This window comes from Doryrhamphus excisus, linkage group LG1 (assembly GCF_037039965.1).
Source record: "Doryrhamphus excisus strain RoL-2023G ecotype Guam linkage group LG1, RoL_Dexc_Guam_v1.1, whole genome shotgun sequence".
Taxonomy (NCBI): Eukaryota; Metazoa; Chordata; class Actinopteri; order Syngnathiformes; family Syngnathidae; genus Doryrhamphus; species Doryrhamphus excisus.
In genome coordinates, this window is record NC_136357.1 from 10,388,176 (window position 1) to 10,407,264 (window position 19,089).

Consider the following 19,089-nt stretch of genomic DNA (forward strand, 5'->3'; position numbering starts at 1 on the left):
ACTCGGTGTGAATTGCTTGCATTGCTTACCCCTGAAGGTAAAAGCCAAAAGAGAAAGAAGACTGTAAATATATATAGTAATATATCGATAAATATATTACTCACTCAGTTGACAGTAATGTGTTCCACAATGTTTTCATTTTACTTTGAACACTACAAAAATCCAATATCTTCAAAAGGCTATTTTCCTTATATTTATACTATGCAGTATTTGAACTGTGGTTGTGTGTAAATGATCCTTGAGGCTTTATTCTTTCATTGTTTTTAATGAGCTGTGTGAAGCTGGTGATTCATGCAACCATGTCAAACAGGGAAGTAATCTGTCTGCCTTGTTGACTGTATTTGCATGTTTGTCACACTTGAATCCCCCCCCAGTTTGAAGCCACTGCTCTAATGTAAAAAGCAACCACACATCACCACACTGACGCTGACAGTGGGAACACCGAGGTACTGTAGGTTGGATAGCAAGGGTTATGGTGTGCATGAAGTACTTAATGTGTGGTTCTAATAACGCCTCGTGCAATGCCAGGTTCCGTATTACTGTATTATCATTCATAGTTCACAGTCTGATTGGCTTCAATGGGAATCCATTTTTTTCCATGTATGTGAGCTTACATAATTCAGTTCAATTCATTAAGTATTGGCGGAAAAGCAATATTTATATTTATGTTGTGTTCAATATGTTCACATTTGGCCGAGTGATTAGCGCAGAGGCCACACAGCTAGGAGATACCCCCCCCCCATCTCTGTGTGGAGTTTGCATGTTCTCCCCGTGCGTGCATGGGTTTCCTCCGGGTACTCCGGTTTCCTCCCACATTCCAAAAGGTTAATTGGTGACTCCAAATTGTCCATAGGTATGAATATGAGTGTGAACGAGTAGTTACCATGTAGGCCACACATGAGATCAGGAAGACTTGGGTTTGATTCTCCGCGTGCATGTTCTCCGCGTGTGTTTTTTACGGGGACTCAGGTTTCCTCCCACATTCCAAAAGCATGCTAGGTTAATTGCTGACTCCAGATTGTCCATAGGTATGAATGTGAGTGTGAATGGTTGTTTGTCTATATATGCCCTATGATTGGCTGCCGACCAGTCCAGGGTGTACCCCGCCTCTCGCCTGAAGACAGCTGGGATAGGCTCCAGCATACCTCGCGACCTTTGGAGCATAAGCGGTATAGTAAAGGGATGAATGTTCACAATTGCAAATGCATGTTAAAATGCAATAATAGTCAAATATATATTTGTATCTGCAGTATACAAGTTGGAGCATCATCACTCTGATATAGACTTCACCTTAATGTGTAGGATATTTTTTCCCATCTCGTCCCTGTCTAGCGTTGGGTGTGATCATCTTCACACATTGCTGAGAATTTTGGTTGGAGGCAACCCTCATTAGATTGTCACTAAATGGGCTTAAAGCAGCCATCCAATTAGTTCTCTGCTGTGAAGTGCAGCGGTGTTGTGCAGCATGCTTAGCGCCACTCCTTTACAGAATTATAAGGGATTACTCATTCAGTATGATCTGTCTTATTTCTACCAGGGGTCAGTATCATCGCCACGGAGGGGGTAAACGTTGCAAATGCTCCTCCGGTTTGCCATATGTGCCTCGTCAGAGCTCTTCAACGCCTCTGATTCTAAGAGGATTTGATGTGCTAGTTAAAAAGACAGTAAACCGCGCCTATCTGTCATACTTTCTGTTCAGCAAGAAGGGAATGCTATTGCTGTGTGTGTATAAATAGGATTTTCAAGATATTAAAAGTTGTCCCTGAAATTTCAGACATAATCTTTCGCCAAACTCTCAAAAGGCTTTACAGACTGTAGTGCTTTTCAAGAGATTTAGAATGTGCTTAAATCAATTTCATAGATTGTTTTGGGTACAGGACCGCTGGGATTTGAGGGTACTTGACTGTGATGAGCTGTATCACATTTAATCTGTCATGTCATGTCTCCTCAGATCTTTGTGGTGACAGTTTGGCACTGGGAGCTCTTCATGCTTCCCCTTTTCCTGCTCCTGCTTATTGGCTGGAACTACTTCCAGCTCAGTGGAAGGAACGGCAAGTCAAACCCGGACCTGGTGAGTGAAACTGACTCTGTAGTTTGCCCAATTCATACCACTTATAATACACAAATCTATAGTGAGCTTATCATTAATATCCATAAAGTAGTAATTTAAGCTTTATAAGGGCAATGCGAATGTCCGATGTAAAAAAAAAAAAAAAAAAAAAAAAAAAGAGGACTAAAGACGTGTGAGGCAATTTATTCAAATTATAGTGTGGGTAGGGAAAGTGTCAATCATGTGTGTGGGATGTCAGTAATTCCATGTGGTTGGCACACAAAAACATACGAAGTGCAACTAGTTCAAAATAAGCTTGCAGGGTGGCTTATGTAAGTTGATGAACAGAGAAAAAGCACTAAAAGAAATAAAAAATTGTCATCACTCATCTGTGTTTCTGTTGGAACAGAGAACAGGCATTTTTAAGTACATTTTGAACATAAACCAGAATAAATCATTGAGTAACACCTGTTGGAATGGACGAGTTTACTTCTCCCATCACTTCAATTCTGCTCTTTTATTGCAATTTCTGTAACTCTGCAAATTATTTCCAGTTTTATTTTGAGTTATTCAGATTATTCCTAATGTTGAAGGTGCCACCTATTGTGAATTACTTGCAAGAGGAGCGACTGCATTAATTACATAACAGGTCTTTATTTCCACATCCTATGGTTTGGACTTTTGGATCATTTTGAGTCTTTGTATTTCATATATATATATATATATATATATATATATTATGTATATTATGTATGTATATATATATATATATACATATAGACACACACATAAACATTGTGGATTGGGTTGTGTTTGTTATCATGGGTAACCTGTGAGGAGCAATCATATTCCTGTTATTCTACATGTATGACTTGGTTATGTTACATTTCTCTGACTTTGTCCTTGGCCCTGTCCTGCCTAAAGTGGGCCATGGCTGGGCACGAATCGGTGCACTCACTCTAATCAAATGTGCTGGGATTTAGGTGTGAACTGGGTACGGATTGGCCTTGTGTGATTAAAAACTGTCCATAGAAATGGTCATTAGCTGAATATGAGCATAAATGAAAAAAAAAACGGCATAAATCTGAGCTTTGTGTTACAGGTGACAAAACAGAAAGTGCCTTGCGGGCAACAAATGGCACCCAAGCCAGACTTTGGGCAACCTTGATTTATTTTCATCACAGTCCATCATGGAAGTCATTTTTCATGACCATCACTAAAGGCTTCTCCAGCAAAATGTACATTTACAGTGCTCTAGTGGAGTCATTACTTGCTGAAGTCTTTATTTACATATCACTTCCAAGTATGCGTAAACAAAGGATATTTAAAATTTGTGCGCATCGTTTCTTTACAAAATGACATTTACAAAATGTCTTGCCATGACACCATGTTTTTAAACATTTTGTCTGGTCTGTGTGATCATTTTGACATCTGTACAAAAAAAGCTCTTCACTAGTTTGTTGTTGTGTCAACGTAGCCTAAAACATTATCTCTACAATGCCCACTGTTATGGAGTTGATGTTTGCCCTCCATGGGCCTATGAAGGTTAATGCTGTTCGCACTTCCGACTGCCACCCCCCGCCCTTTCTCACCGTACAGCCACAAGCCTGGCCTGGCTCACACATTCTCCCCAAAGTGATGCCCCTCTTCAAAGAGTCTGTGTATGGTTGCAGGCAGAAGTTGTATCCCTGGGCAATGTTAAAGCCCGGGCTCACCCTCCACAGTGCAGAGACTCCCTCTCACCCCCTTTTTGTGACCCTCTGGCTGGCAATGACAAAAGCTCTGTTCCCAGGCAATGTCACAGTGTGCGCCACAGTGGGGTCAGGGCTGACTTGATATAAAGTGATATAGGCAACAACATCCAAATTAAATGTGTGGTGTGTGTGTGTGTGTGTATGTGTGTGGTTTTCTTCATGTTTTTCTGTGTGCTTGCGTTGGGGAGAAATGAGATTGCTTTTGTGTGACATGCTCTTGTGAAGAAGGCCCTCTCTCACCTCGCCTTTTGTGCGAGGTCACCCCTGTGATGCAGTCTCTATGGAAACAACCATGTCCCAATAGGGGTGAATGTACTCAAAGAAAATTTCATTACTAGGTGTTTGTTAAAAATGCTCCAATGCCCACATACACCATTCGGTTGAATGTTTCTCTACCCTTTTATTTTCTCTTAGGTGAACATGAGCATAGGTGAGGATGAAGAGGACGACGAGAAGGTATTTTATCTTGTCCCTGTCTAACGTTTTAGGGGATAATGTGTTTTGGTAGGAAGTACTGCCTTTTAAAATCTCTTTTGTCTGTTCAATGTTTATCCTGAAAGCCAGACTATTTTCTCAGTTTTTGGACATTATTCTTATCGTACTATCCCGAGGTCTGTTGACACAACAACATCGTTAAAAAGGGATTTTTTTTTCAAAACAATATTCATGTCACAAAGCCCCCAAAACAACTAAAAACACTTTATTGTGCATGCAAGGCCATTCATTGGTTTTGCAAAGAAACACTTAAAAACTGTTTAATCTTCCAGACACACCCTTCATGATATGAATGGGACCTGGGTAAATACATTACCTCGGTTTTTGTTGTTTATTTGTTATTTGTTAAAGGGGGGGGCGGCACGACGGTCGAGTGGTTAGCACGCAGACCTCACAGCTAGGAGACCAGGGTTCAATTCCACCCTTGGCCATCTCTGTGTGGAGTTTGCATGTTCTCCTCATGCATGCGTGGGTTTTCTCCGGGTACTCCGGTTTCCTCCCACATTCCAAAAACATGCTAGGTTAATTGGGGACTCCAAATTGTCCATAGGAATGAATGTGAGTGTGAATGGTTGTGTGTCTATATGGCGACCAGTCCAGGGTGTACCCTGCCTCTCGCCCGAAGACAGCTGGGATAGGCTCCAGCACCCCCGTGACTCTCGTGAGGAAAAAGTGGTAGAAAATGAATGAATGAATGAATTTATGTGATAGTGTAATTGATTTTCATTAATGAATTTGTTCCAAAGGCTCAGCCTAAAAACTGTTTGACAGTGTTTCAATGTAAATGCAGTTAACACGTTCCAGACAAAATGTTAACCCGAAAAACAGCAGTTATAGATTTACATGCACAATGCAAAATTCAAATAAATGGTAAATGAAAGGGATGAATGGACATTTAACTTTGGATGTATCAAACATACGATCCATGCACCACAGGAACAAAATTTTTTCCCATGTGAAGAGTTCACATTGTGAACAACTCTTGTTTAAAATCAAAGTACCTAGCAAAATAATCTTTGTTGTCAGCGAACTAGATAACGAGCATTGTTTCCTCCCTGCATCGGCTCGGCGCAACGTAATTTATTGCACAACGTATCACGACACAGGTACTGTCCCCAACAACTTCAACTTCAACATGCTCAATAGGACTCCTTCTTCAGCTTGGCGGCAGCCCTGACCTCTGGTGTGGCATGGGTTCAGGGCTTACCTCCACTACTGGCACTTTGAGGCCACAGTTTCGATCGGCTGCCTCAGCAATGGAGGCATGGAATTCGGCCTATTTGAACCCGATATCCTTGTCCTCCCTTGGGATGCAGGCGAACCACTGCCTAAGGTGATAGTTAAAGACTCGACCAACAGGAGACTTTGCCAGACGTTCCCAGCACATCTTCACTGCATATTTGGGTCTCCCATGTCTGTCCAGCATCACCCCCCACCATCGATTAGTTGCCAGCTCATCCCATCTCTTCACCTGTGTCCAGAACATGCAGGTCTGATGATGCAACTATAAAGTTGATCATAGACCTGCAGCCTATAGGGCAGGGGCCGGGAACCTTTTTGGCTAAGAGAGCCATGAAGGCCAGATATTTTAAAATGTGTATCTGTGAGAGCCATATACATTTTTTTAAACATTGAATGCAATAAAATGTGTGCATTTTTATGTAAGACCAACAGTTTTAGATAATGGGCTCTAATTGCGTAGACCAGGCACACTACCCCACGCCAATGGGGTGTGGCCAGCACACTTTCGTGAGCAGCGCAGTGTCTAATAATAAATCAAATACTTGTTGCCATTAATACAACTTCTGCTGCTGCATAATTTTGCACCATACTCAGTATATTTCATTCTTTTGGCCATCTTTGCCAGAAGGCTTGGTTCTGCAGCTTTAGCTAGGTGACTATTTGACTAAAGGAGAAAAGTTTATATTTACATGTTGACATCTCAATGACCGAGGTAGACTACCGCATTACCCAGTAATAATAGAGTTTTGGTGTTTGACCTGGAAAATATCAGGAAAGATGGATATGGTCGGCCGTATTGCAGTAGAAAATAGATGGACGAATTAAAATGCATAAAAAAGTTGTTGATTTTTAATATTATTTTTAACAGTCATTTCTGTGAGGTTTACTTTAAAATGTTAGCAAAAATACATTTTTATTGTGGTAAGAAATGCTCGAGAGCCAGATACAGTCATCAAAAGAGCCCTACCTGGCTCCCGAGCCATAGGTTCCCTACCTCTGCTATAGGGTGTCCTGGTGTCAAGTGCTCTTGTGGGCATTTTTATGTTGGAACATAGTGTTTTTCGCACAGGAGTCCAATAACATATATCGCACAGATTCAGATCAGGCAGGCCGTTCACTGTGGGTTGAGGTGAGTCTGACAATGTCTAGTCAGAATGCCCCAACCTCTTGCACAGGCTCTGTTCCTACCCGAGAACTGAAGTTCAATGTCCCAAGAACCAGATTTAGCCACCAAAGACCAGGTTGCCCAGGTGCCCTCCTTCCACTGTACATTGAATCGGACAATTATGCTTGCACCGTTGGTGGGAGATCCCATGTGGCTTTTCTGGCCACCATGATAGGTTGGTGATTCATGAAGGAGTAAACAATATATAGCAAAATAAAAGTGATGTGATATTTGAATACGAATGACAGTAAGCTTGACAAACCTGTACACAATCAAACAATTATTGACCTTTGCTGTGTTGTAGACAGTAGTTTTCGGACAGCAGGAATTGTCTACATTGTCTTTGTTCCACTCGTTTTTGGTTCAGTGCCATTTATACAGAATAGGCTAAACAGGGCCTTAAAAGCCGAAATTCAATTCTTTTCTTTTGGTGTTTAAGGATTTTTTTTTTTTTTTAGGAATAAATGAGTAGCTATATCTTGTATCATTATTGTCTAAAGAATATAGTAGAGGATGATATTTACTATCACAACAAATTAACAACCTAACTGAGCAACTTGTACATTTTGCCCAAAGGACTTGCGAGCTTGGTGGAAAAAAATCATAAACCATCTTTATTAGTGTCTCTGAAAACTTAAAACGGAAAAATTATATGCGCCTCTACCCAAAAGCACACCATATTCAATTACACTCATCCCCCAGTTTTCTATAAGGAAGGGACAGTTAACAGGGATGTGTATTATTGCTTTATGGCAATGAAGTGTGGAACTAACGCAAAGCCTGCGAGCGCTGACCCTTGTGCTGCATGTCTAGACCCAGGATTCATATCCATAATGCACTCAATATATTCTGTTGTGATGACCGCCGGGGCTTTGAGGGGGAAAAAAAAAACACATGCAGGCACAGACACCAAATTCTGTCAGCAAGGATGATGAAACTCACATGATATGTCTGCACATACACAGTGGAAGAAAAAGTAACCAGAACATGGCACTAAAAATAGTTTGTCTAGCATTTAGTGCAGCACAATTAATGTAATATCAATGCTTCAGAGACTATTACGTATCTTCACCTTGAACCTCAATTTCTGATCAAGGACTTTGTAGTTTAGTTTAAGAAATGCCTATGCAAGATTCTCCCTCTCATCTTAAAGCTCTCTGAAATGTTTTCCGTGAGCCTCTTAAGCCCTTTCACACTCCAAGGGAAAAATGAAATATCTCCTTTCATTTACTAATTAAGCATTCGCTCGTGTTTGTTTTAAGCTGTCAGCTTTAATTTAAAGTGGCTTATTTGAAAGTTGTGTTATGGTCTCTGCTGTCACTAGAGCGTGATATCATGCGGTTAGATCAAGCAAGTGTAGCTTTACACCTCCTATCAAAGTCTGCGTTAAAATATTTGGGGTTAAAGAGTGATCGGTTTTAAGTTGGATGGCTTCAAAGTCCCCCTTTCACATCGGGATACAAGCCCTGTAAGGAGTTTACGATTACCACTCAAATATGTTTTTTATTCCCTCTTTTTCCCCCTTGAGGAAGAAAATATGTGAACCGCAGTCGGAGAAGGCATGATGTTGAAGGGAGACGAAAGGCAACACAGTGTTACAGAAGGATAATATAGAACAGATCCTCTGCCTGTGAACAAATCTGTCCTCGGGGTGGGAAGAATCAGCTTACAAATTATGTGTGGGCAAAGTGACTTCCCTTTGGCCTTAGGTATGTCAATTGTGCACACAGACAGTATTTATTCATAACAGAAAGAAACAGAGAGGCAAAACAAGTCCATAGATCTCCAATAGAAATGAACAAGGAAGATGAAACTGCTCATTCGTGCCCCCCGGCCCTACGGAGCTGGTCTCGGCTCCAGTTGCTCCCAGAGGGGAGTGAGATGGGGGGGGGGGGGGGTTGTTGTCGGGGTGCTAGACTGGGCCAGGGGGTTGCTCCACCCTCAGCCCAGAGTCTACAATCATCATTAGAGCACCACAGCCAGACTGTCCTTGTCATCATCTGCAGTATTCAATACTTGCAGAACTGCTGCACATTTTCACTCATTTTAGCTGCTTTAGGAGATGAGGAGCCTGCAAAATAGCTGTGTCTTCATTTGCATGTACTCCTAATTATTGTCAGCAATCCTATAGTCATATCTGGCACCATTTATTGTAATTAAAGTGAGTCTAAATTAGAGTGGTTGCTTCTGTTCAGAGGATCAAATTGGGTCTCCATGATCACAAGCCTTTTATAATTTTACCTTATAGTGGACCAGTACAGAGTGTACTCTGCCTCTCGCCCAAAGTCAGTGAGGTCAGTATAGCTCCAGCATACCCCTGTGACCCTAATGACGACAAGCGGCATAGAAAATAGATGGATGATAATATGGTTCACCAGGGTTTGTTTTTTTTCAAATCTTTTATTATGTATGTTTTTTTCCTGTAGTAACCCATAGAAGCAGGAAAGAAATACAGCAAATACCTAGTCACCAAGGAAATGAAGCAGTTTGTGATTTATTTTACTTAAAAAAAAATAATAATCATAATCTTCAGTCCACTGCCTATTTATTTATACTTCAGAGTGCATATATTTGTCTGTTTTCTTTCTTTCAAGTATGAAAGCCAATGTGTCTCCTTTTTTCCCTCCGTCTGTCAGAGTTGTATTTCTTGCTAAATTTGAAATTGGAAGTAATTTATGTGTCGCATCTCCTAAATTATGTAATTGGGTCACAAGTTGAAGAGTAAACATGAAAAGAAATGAAGAATTGTATAATAAATTCCTCCACAGGAAATACTGGAAATAGAATTAATCAATTCAGGGGTCACAATAGAACTTTTAAATACTGTATTGGTAATGATATGATGATGGTTGAATGATAAAAGATATACCTAAATGATATACTGTACTGTATACTGTTTATTTTCAAGGTTGGCAGATCAGTTCCTTATTATTTTCTTTTAGTAAGAATGAATTACATTCTACGTTCATACATTTTGACCTGCATGATTTGATTACCTTGTAGAGCTAATGTGCTAATGTGCTAATTTGTTCTGCACACAAACTCTCTGAAAGGTAAAGTCCAGGCTTGTGCTGGTGGTTGGTGACTTGAAAAGTAATATACTGTTAGAAATCCCCCAGTTTTTGAAAGCTTAATGCTTGTTTTGAACATCCCTGACTCACATGCTGCACAAATAGATACTTTATTCACCTCCAATGGAAATTCACACCTATCGACTACTATATTGTATTTTTATATATTTTCTTTCACTTCATGTTTGCTCCCAAATGCTGATACTGTATGGGAATACATAAAAAAATTCATAATTTTTTTTGATACCGCTTATCCTATAATAATAACCACCACCTTGAACATGACCAATAAACAGAATGACTCTAGTTACAACTCTTTGTCAAACTCCCATTTTTTAGCTACAGTACATTTCCCTTAGGTACAGTGGTTTAGGTACAATTGCTGTAGTAGTAATTTAGCTTATTTGGTACTCTTTACAAAATAAATATTATACCAGGGAACCAGACTGCACAGTATTTGGGAAACTGGTCTTAAGGTAATAAATACACTGAGTGCCATTGATGGGAATGTGAGATACTCATCCAAAACAAAGCGCATTTGTGATGCGTTTTGCCATTTTTGGACAGTGGCGAGCCTCCAGTGTCTAGCTGCAATCCCAGGCCCGGCGGGGGAGGATGTGTTAGTGTGGGAATGGCTCTCTTCCTGCTTGGACATGACAGTGGGGAGTCTCTGCCTCCTTCAGACACTGTGTTCCCATGGGCGGCTTCATTGAGTCTGATAGCGGCGTCCTGCCTGGACCCTGTCAATTTACATGTCTTGTATCATAAACATACGTATACTGTAGACATCCTCCAGCCTCCATCACTGCTACCCTCCTTATACTCTCGCCCTCTCTCTTTCTCTCTCTCTGTCATCATTCCTGTCATTATTTCCTCCTTTTGATGTCAGCCTTTTCAGGCTCTTTAGTGTGCGTTGCTGCGAGTTATCTCGGTGTACTCCTCTCCTTCTGGAAGGCTTCACACTGGTCGTTATTTCTTGCCTTGAAGTGATCACAAAGACAAACCCTCCAACCCCCCACACATGTTGACTTATTGCCTTGCCACACTCAATTATTATGTCAGTGTGTAAATAACGTCTGCGACACGATTCATATGGATGCGGCTGGTACTGGACAAAGGCTAAAGCATATCTCTCATGCGACGGGAGTGTTATGATACTTTTAAGTTATTAAACAAGGGATGAGGAGATTTGTATGAAAAAAAGAAACATTGGCACACGGCTTATGGAAGCTGCTGGAATGGTATGTCCCTCTGACTCAAAAGCATCATCTGTCTGTGTCAGACTCGGAAGCATCATCTGTAGTGGAGTTTGCTCATCATGTCCATTGTACATATAAATTATCGTATTGGTGTATAATAATTATTGTCATATAATAACTAGGACTGTCAAAATAGCATTGTCACTAAATGTACAACATCATTAAACTCACTTTGGTTTGTATAAGGCACACAAACGGACACCTACATAATCGTCTCCTTTCTCAGCACTTTGTTCTCCTTGCTGGCCAGGCACGATTTACATGATGTATTCAGGGACACTGCGGAAGTCTTCATGTGGAAGTACAATATGCTATAAATACACTAAAAACATGGGATTTTAGGTCTTTGTCTATGCAGCCTGACTATGACCCCAATCGTTTACCTCATCATAGCATTTCTTGTTTTTGTTTTTAGGAACCGGGTAAAAAGGGTATAATGGAGAAGATCCACATGGTGCAGGAAGTGGTCTTGGCCGTTCAGAACATTTTGGAAGAGATTGCAAACATCGGGGAGCGAGTAAAGAAGTAAATTGAGCCTTTTATTGTTATTCATGAAGAATGTTTTGACAATATCAACCTCAAATGCTATTTATTCTTCCTTCACAGCATATTCAACTGGTCTGTTCCGTTCATGTCTTGTCTAGCCTGCTTGGTGCTGTTTGCAGCCGCGTCACTATTGTATTTCATCCCACTGCGATATATAGTGCTTATATGGGGTAAGTTGTACTGTAAAAAAGGCACATGGGCTAAGGCACAATTACATTTGCTGTTTTAACAGTTATACAATGACCAAATAAATCTGTTAAATGTCACTTATTAGTACACAGGCAAAACATTTCCCTGCATTTGTACCTTTATCCAGATCCTCACCAACTGTAAGGGCTTGTTCCTTGGCCCATGGTCCACACACCTCTACAATGTTTTGTATTTGCCATAATCCTACTGAGTCTTTTTATTTACTGTATTTATTGTTATACCATGTCAAAATGACTGCTGTGATTATAGTGCAGATTGTTAACACAACAAAGTACTTTTGCACAGTCCTGTACAAACACACTCTACACACTCGACTGACACTATAACTGAGCCATTCTTTTCTAGTAATACTACACAATTATTCAATAACAAATATTGAGGTCAACTGAGTTTTCATTTGTTTCATTTGTAAGTGAAAAAAATATTTCAAGAAATTGTTAGATTTGAATAATTTTACATTTTGTCAAAAAGTTCCAATGTCCAAAGGTAGTGTAGTAACCTTTTCTCAATTTTCTCCAGTGATATAAATGTATAGTTTATTGGAATACGCTACATCAGCAGTCAGGTATCTCTTCCCTGGGAAACACTATAACACTTTAGGGGAGCAACTTGAGAAAAATAAAGAAAATTAGATTTTTAAAACTGACCAGTCCAGGGTGTACCCAGAACCCGGAAGTCAGTTGGGATTGGCTCCAGCATACCCGCGACCTTAGTGACAATAAGCGGCATTGGTTACTGCTAAGTTAACTTTGTTTATCTTTAAACATTTTTAGTTTCCACATACCACAACATAAAATAGTTATCAGCTAGCATAATAGATTATATTATAAAACAAACTCCTCCTGTGTTTAATGTCCTTGTTTATCTTTACTGAGCGTATCTAGTTTTACATCCTTCTTTTAATAACGTGTAGTTGTTATAAGTTCTCAACCATACACCTGACACTCAAGCGCATGTATGAGATCAGTCGTCTGCAGAGGTGTTCTGGGCTTCGTGTGGGCTGGCTACGGTGGAGCCCAGCATAGGCTAAGGCCCGGGGTTTGTGGGAAATCAAAGGCGAGCGGTAGAGCTGTATATAACACAAGATGTCCTTGGGCGGTCTTCAGGTTCCTGGTCTAGCCTCTCATTATCTAGTGCAGCTATACAGAATAGACATCTCAATGGTCAGGGAGATGTGTAACCCTTAACAGGCTCTCTCCTGCACCAACTTGTAAGCCCACAACTGCTTGTTCTACTTCCGATCAATAGCAAAATTCTATCATATCAAACAAAAACACGCAGACTCAGACACTGCTCTGCCTCCCCCAGTTAACCCCCATCGCCTTGGTTGCAAGGCAACCCTTTCAAGTTGCATGCACATTTTTGGGGTCCTCAGGTTCTTTGTGTGCATGTTGCAAGCTGTGGGTATAATGGTCCCATTACCAAACCCTTGAGATATGTGGTTTATTTTTTGCTTACTGTGGATTGCCATGTGTAGCGTAAACAGAGATGCGCTTGGAAAATGATAAAACTGGAATAAGCAGAGGGTTGCTTGTCTGAAAAATGTAATCAATACACTGTTTTTATATTATGCTTATAAATATGTACACTACAAGGACGGAGTTTGTTGATGACATGTACTGGCGGTGATAAGATTACAAACTGGAACCTCTAATTTGTTCATATAAAGTGATGGGAATTTAGGTGATCTGTTCTAGGACGTCTATTGCATCAACAGTGACTTTTCCCCCATGCTGTCCAGTGAGCCGTGTTCTGGTCAGATTTCAGTGATAAGGAAAATAGTTCCGGTTTGTTTGGGGCGGGGGGGGGGATTACCTTCCTACACGCTGCTGTTCCAGGTAAGTAGTTATACTCCTTTGGAAAGCAATCAAAATAAGATGGAAAAAAGTATAGTCCCTCCTCTCACTCTCTGCCCGTTGTAACTCCATCTGACAAAGTTAGGTATCCCTTTTGCTTTGTGCTAAAAGGAATTCTTCGATCACTTGTTTTGTAGTCAGACATGTTTACTTTCACTATCCTAGCAGTAAACAATGTGAAACAGATGATGGAAATGTGGCCAACAGCTGACAGTAGAGGGCAGTGATACCAACGGAAATGTATTACTCTTTTGAACACTTGTTGTTTTGAGAAACCAAAGTTTTGACCTAAGTGGCCCCATCAACTAACCGGAACTACTTTCCATGTCCCCGAAATCTGACCAGACCTCATCTCACGGGACAAACGGGAAAGTCGTCGTTGACTGCTGATGGGGAAGTCATACAACTTTGTTAAAAACTGACTATGACTATGGCCCATTATTAGTTTAAAAATATTGAAATACAACTTACACTACATATAGTATTTTGGCCACAAGGCACCAGCTATGCCACAAGACATTTATTAATCCTTACATATAGGGATTGTAATCCTTACAATAGGAGAGTCAAGGTTACTATAGGAGTGTTATTTCATGTCTACATGGCCCACATTCCAAAAACATGCTAGGTTAATTGGCGACTCCAAATTGTCCATAGGTATGAATGTGAGTGTGAATGGTTGTTTGTCTATATGAATGGTCTATATGTGCCCTGTGATTGGCTGGCGAGTCGTGACCGGCTGTGATAGGCTCCAGCATGTCCACGACCCTCATTAGGATAAGAAAATGGATGGATGGCTCAAATAATAACAAACATATTTACAGTCATAAAAATGTTTTCTATGCTCTCAGTACACAAATATTCCATTTATTAACACTGAATCCTATTTTGTGGAAATTCACTTACCCCAGTTGGGTCTATAAACAGTTAAACATGATAAACATAATAAACAAGGAACGACTGTACGGCCCTAAGCATCTTGATATGCCACACCTATAAGTTATGAATGCTCACTAACACAGATTCAGACAGATTTGTGAACAATATTTGAGAGAGAAATGGGCCTTTTGTGTACACAGAAAAAGGTTACGATCTTGGTGTTCAAACGGTAGCAAAAACAAAAGTGTTGCTTATATATTTTTGTTGAGTGTATGTATTTATAACACTGTATACACTGAGAAAAAGCATGTTGTTCAGCCATTTAGGAATGTGTTCTTGTTTTCACAGGCGTTAACAAATTTACCAAGAAGCTGCGCAACCCATATGCAATTGACAATAATGAGGTGCTGGATTTCCTCAAGAGGATGCCTTCTGATGTTCAGAAGGTAAGGGCCCATTTTTACATACATAAAGGGATGCAACTCCCTCAAGACGTTTGTATTATTTGCTGTACGAAAATTCCCAAGTGTGCTGGAAATATGTTCACTGGCTTTTGTGTGATTATTAATGGACCAGCGCCTCCGCCCAATTATCCTCAGCCTCACCGATGTCGACAGCAGCCCCACCAATTTACTCCATCTGGCCGAGGAGCTGCGGCACTCAAGTGGCCAAGTGAAAACTGTGACGTGGCCTTAGTGGCTGCAGGGTGTTAGAATCGATGAATGTAGTGACGATGATTCCACATTAACCATGGCCGAAATGTCATTGACTTTGACATCACGGAGCTGGGCCAGGCTGTCAGGGTGCCGTAAGTAAGCGCTCCTCTGACTGGAGAGATTTACTCTGCCAGGAAATGAAGTGCCACACAGCTGCCTTCATCTCCCAGGTAGGTAGCTCACCCCCGCGGAACTCCTGACAATATGGAGGCAGAGAGACTCTCTCGCCCGTGTCTGTTCCGACACCGCACTCTTGATGTCCTCTTGCGGCACACAAAGGCTGACTTCTCTGTGATGTCACCGGGAGTCTGTCATGTTTGAGATTTGGACGACTTGAGTTGGCAAAACAAGGTGGCGGATGCATTTTGATTCCGAACCCTTTGTCCATCGTCCTCCCCGTCGGGATGCAATGTTTGGGCTTTGAAACACCACAGAAAGAAACAGGACTTTACTGTGCTGCAGAGGAGAAAGTACATCTTGAAAACAGCTCCAAGTCATAAAAAAGACAAAACAAAACATCCTTAACATTCATCCCAAGTATGTTTCATTGCTGCTTTGGGAAAAAAATAACATCATATACCCAGGAGACCCCAAGTAAAAAAGCACATATTTTGTTTTTGTTGAACAATCGTCAGATAGGTGCGGATGCAAAAAACAAAACAAAAAAACACCACAAAGGCTGCAAACAGACTCCTGTCCTTCTTGCAAATGTGACTTGGCAATTAGCGGCCGTGCAAATCTACAAAGTCGTCCTCAAACGAGGACTTCTGACAACACTGAAATGAGAAGCATCTGTCAGTTCTGAGCACAGTTTCATGTTGTGATGCACCAGGCTGCCACTTTGTTCCCACACTCCATCTCCTGTTTCTAATAGTGGTGTGCCCGTCTCATTAGCATAAGTCCCAAGCTTTTATTCAACAGATTTGCCGCACACTCGCGACACTTCAAAAGCAAGTTAGCACATTTTAGCCCGCTCCTTTTCACTTCGCCCTGTGATCACATTGCCTTTGGATTGAGGAAATATCTACACAATTGAATCGAATTCTATGAATCTCAAGAAAATACTAATTTTGGTTTAATTTCTTTAGCGCATAAAAGAATTTGTCAAAAAGGCAACTTGAATGACTTTCTCAAGTAGTTTCAAGTGTAACCAACTGAAGGAACACTTTTCCACTAAATCAAACACGTCTCAAGTGAATGAAAAGTAGTTCTTTGGCATTCCAAAAAAAGGTCCTTTGGACACATGTTCAGAATTCCTTGCTGCATACTGAAAATCAAAGGCTGCGGGAGGCCACTTTTATATTTTTATGTACTGTATTTTTATGTATTAATTACATTTAAGCTTCTTCGCTCTGGCTGGACATTGGACTCCCCTGCTCAAAATACATATATTCATGTCATATAATACAATTGTTTCTTCCATTTCTTAATGGTAACCGCCCCCATGTACAATAGAATAAGAGTTCGGAAAGGAATTACATGTACAAATTGAAACACTTGATATTGATTTTTTACCAATGTATGCTATCCCAGCATATTGTCCAATAACGATATCAATCACATGCCAATATAGGCAACAACTCTGCCCTAAAACTAATCTCAGGTCACATCTTGTGTAATGAATACGGGTGTCAGTAGACACACAACTCACAAGATGGGACAATGCACAAAATTGGTTCCACAAGAACGAGACAAGACAAGATTTCAACATATTAAGAAAAGTACCATAAAAATATATGACTGAATAAACAAAAGTTTTTATTTAACTAAGTCACAAAACAATGAAAGGGGAGTTGTGAAATGTTTATTGTGCCATGACTGTGAATATTCTTATTCATCCAGGCCATGCTCAGGTATGCTCAGGGTATTCGATTACAACTGGACTGTTGCAATCGAACATTGTTCCATTTCTTAGTATGTGGTAGAAAATGCTGTTGTAAACTCATTAATTCATTTTCTATGCCGCTTATCCTAATGAGGGATGCAGGCGTGCTGGAGCCTATCCCAGCTGTCTTTGGGTGAGAGGCAGTGTGCACACTGGACTGGTCGGCAGCCAATCACAGGGAACATATAGACAAACAACCATTCACACTCTCATTCATACCTATGGACAATTTGGAGTCGCCAATTAACATGTTTTTGGAATGTGGGAGGAAACGGGGGAGAACATGCCAAGTCCACACAGAGATGCCCGAGGGTGGAATCGAACCTGAGTCTCCTAGTTGTGACTCAACAACTCGGCCACCGTGCAGCCCTGCTGTCGTAAACTGCTTCTGAAAAATACTGCAGTAGTGATAGAAGTGATGGAAAGTTCTTAGTAATAGAAAATATTTTAAATATTTGTTCTAAAAAATTGTCATTCAAAAATTAATGAGCAATTGTTAATTAAAATAAAATGCTCACTTAATCTTAATAAATTCACAAATACAAATCCAATATTTTAATGCTGGCAACTATGCAATTTGGAAAGTTGCACATTTGTATGTGGCACAAACATCTGTTTAAGAACAAAGTCAAATCCAAAGTGTGAAACTCTGGAGTAATACAGTGACTTTAAGTTTGCATGGACTCGAGCAAAGTTCGCCAGGATTGGGACCGCAAAGTTGCGGCTTGCAAATCCCTTCCTGGCCTGGCAGGTCATCTCAGCAGTTGATGTCTGTTTTCAATATTGTGATCGGGGTGCAGAGTGAGGAGGAGGAGGAGGTGTGGGGGCAACATTGGTACAAAACCCTTGACTCTTCCAATCCTTCCTCTGTGTGATTAATTCCCTCTGCTCCCGTGTTTAAAAAATGATTCATTACATGCGAGGCCGCCTCGCTTTTTCCCCTGCACTGGCTCTCCTCAAGGGAGCTATTACCGTGCGCTCCGCTGAGCTCGGATTACCTGCCTCCCACCAAACTCCTGTTTGTTTTTACAGGTGCAGTACAGCGCACTGAGAGCACCCAGCCAGAGCCAGCCACGCAAGAAAAAGTAAGCTTAGTCGGATAAGATGCTGGCCTCCCTTTCCTGGGCAGGGTCTGAGCCTGTCCACCTGACAAACCCACGACCCCGTGCCCCCCACCGTAGTGCCCCAACTCAGCCACCCTACCCTTGGAGTCGCCCTCTGACTCGTGTGTTTGCCTCCCTGGCTGACAGGAGGTGTGAGCAGCAGCAGGAGGAGGGCAGTGCATGGCCCCGTCAATCAGCAGCCGGGAGGTAAAGAAAAAAGCAGTGCGAGGCTTTGCCTTCATCTTTAGATGTAATTTAGAGGAGGAATGAGGCGCATCGGCTTACCTTAGATCTCCTCCGGTTTGCTTGCTTTTTTGCTTCAGATATTTGCCCCAAGGTAAATTTAATGCCAGCTTAACAATTCATGGAAAACAAACTGTGGCAATATTTTCCTTTTGATCCATGTGCTGTTATCATAATAAGCCAAAAGTTGGCATAGATGGCGGCGCCTTTATAATCACGAAGAATGTATTTTTTGCACTACCGTCCTTTTTTGGTAAGGATTTTTAAATGTAGTATTATGCACTTGTAAACTGTTTTTGCTGTATATGTTTTATTTTGTTTTTGTGTTTGATATTAAATTGATTTTTTTTGTCCTAAATTGTCACACCAATTTTTTCTATCAGAGAGAAAAATGACAATATAAAATAAACATACTCAGTGCTGATCTTAGCGTTGCCCCCCCTGTGAGATGGTGCGTTTGGTTATATCTGATGGGGTGGTGGTGGGGGGGGACAGCACATCAGCCCCCTCCTCAGCAGTAGCACAGTGGTGAAAGAGCATCCATCTGTGCTTTGTGAAGACTTTGATTGGCTCGGGGGGGACCCGGTGGAGCCCCGGGCTATCTCTTTTTGACAG

At 41.1% G+C, this 19,089-nt stretch overlaps 1 protein-coding gene across 2 annotated transcripts in view; it reads left to right on the forward strand.

The window, feature by feature from the left end:
- mctp2a (multiple C2 domains, transmembrane 2a) overlaps positions 1-18,819 on the forward strand; it is a 41,279-nt gene extending 22,460 nt beyond the window's left edge. Inside the window, exons 18-24 of one of the 2 annotated variants that reach the window (XM_058075921.2) lie at positions 1,952-2,071; positions 4,219-4,260; positions 11,452-11,561; positions 11,643-11,752; positions 14,876-14,973; positions 18,161-18,213; positions 18,379-18,819. In XM_058075921.2, the coding sequence (XP_057931904.2) occupies positions 1,952-2,071; positions 4,219-4,260; positions 11,452-11,561; positions 11,643-11,752; positions 14,876-14,973; positions 18,161-18,213; positions 18,379-18,442 (597 nt within the window). In that variant the 3' untranslated portion in view covers positions 18,443-18,819. The remainder of the gene's footprint in view (positions 1-1,951; positions 2,072-4,218; positions 4,261-11,451; positions 11,562-11,642; positions 11,753-14,875; positions 14,974-18,160; positions 18,214-18,378) is intronic. The other variant, XM_078789895.1, reaches the window with a different exon arrangement.
- The last annotated feature ends 270 nt before the right edge of the window (positions 18,820-19,089 follow it).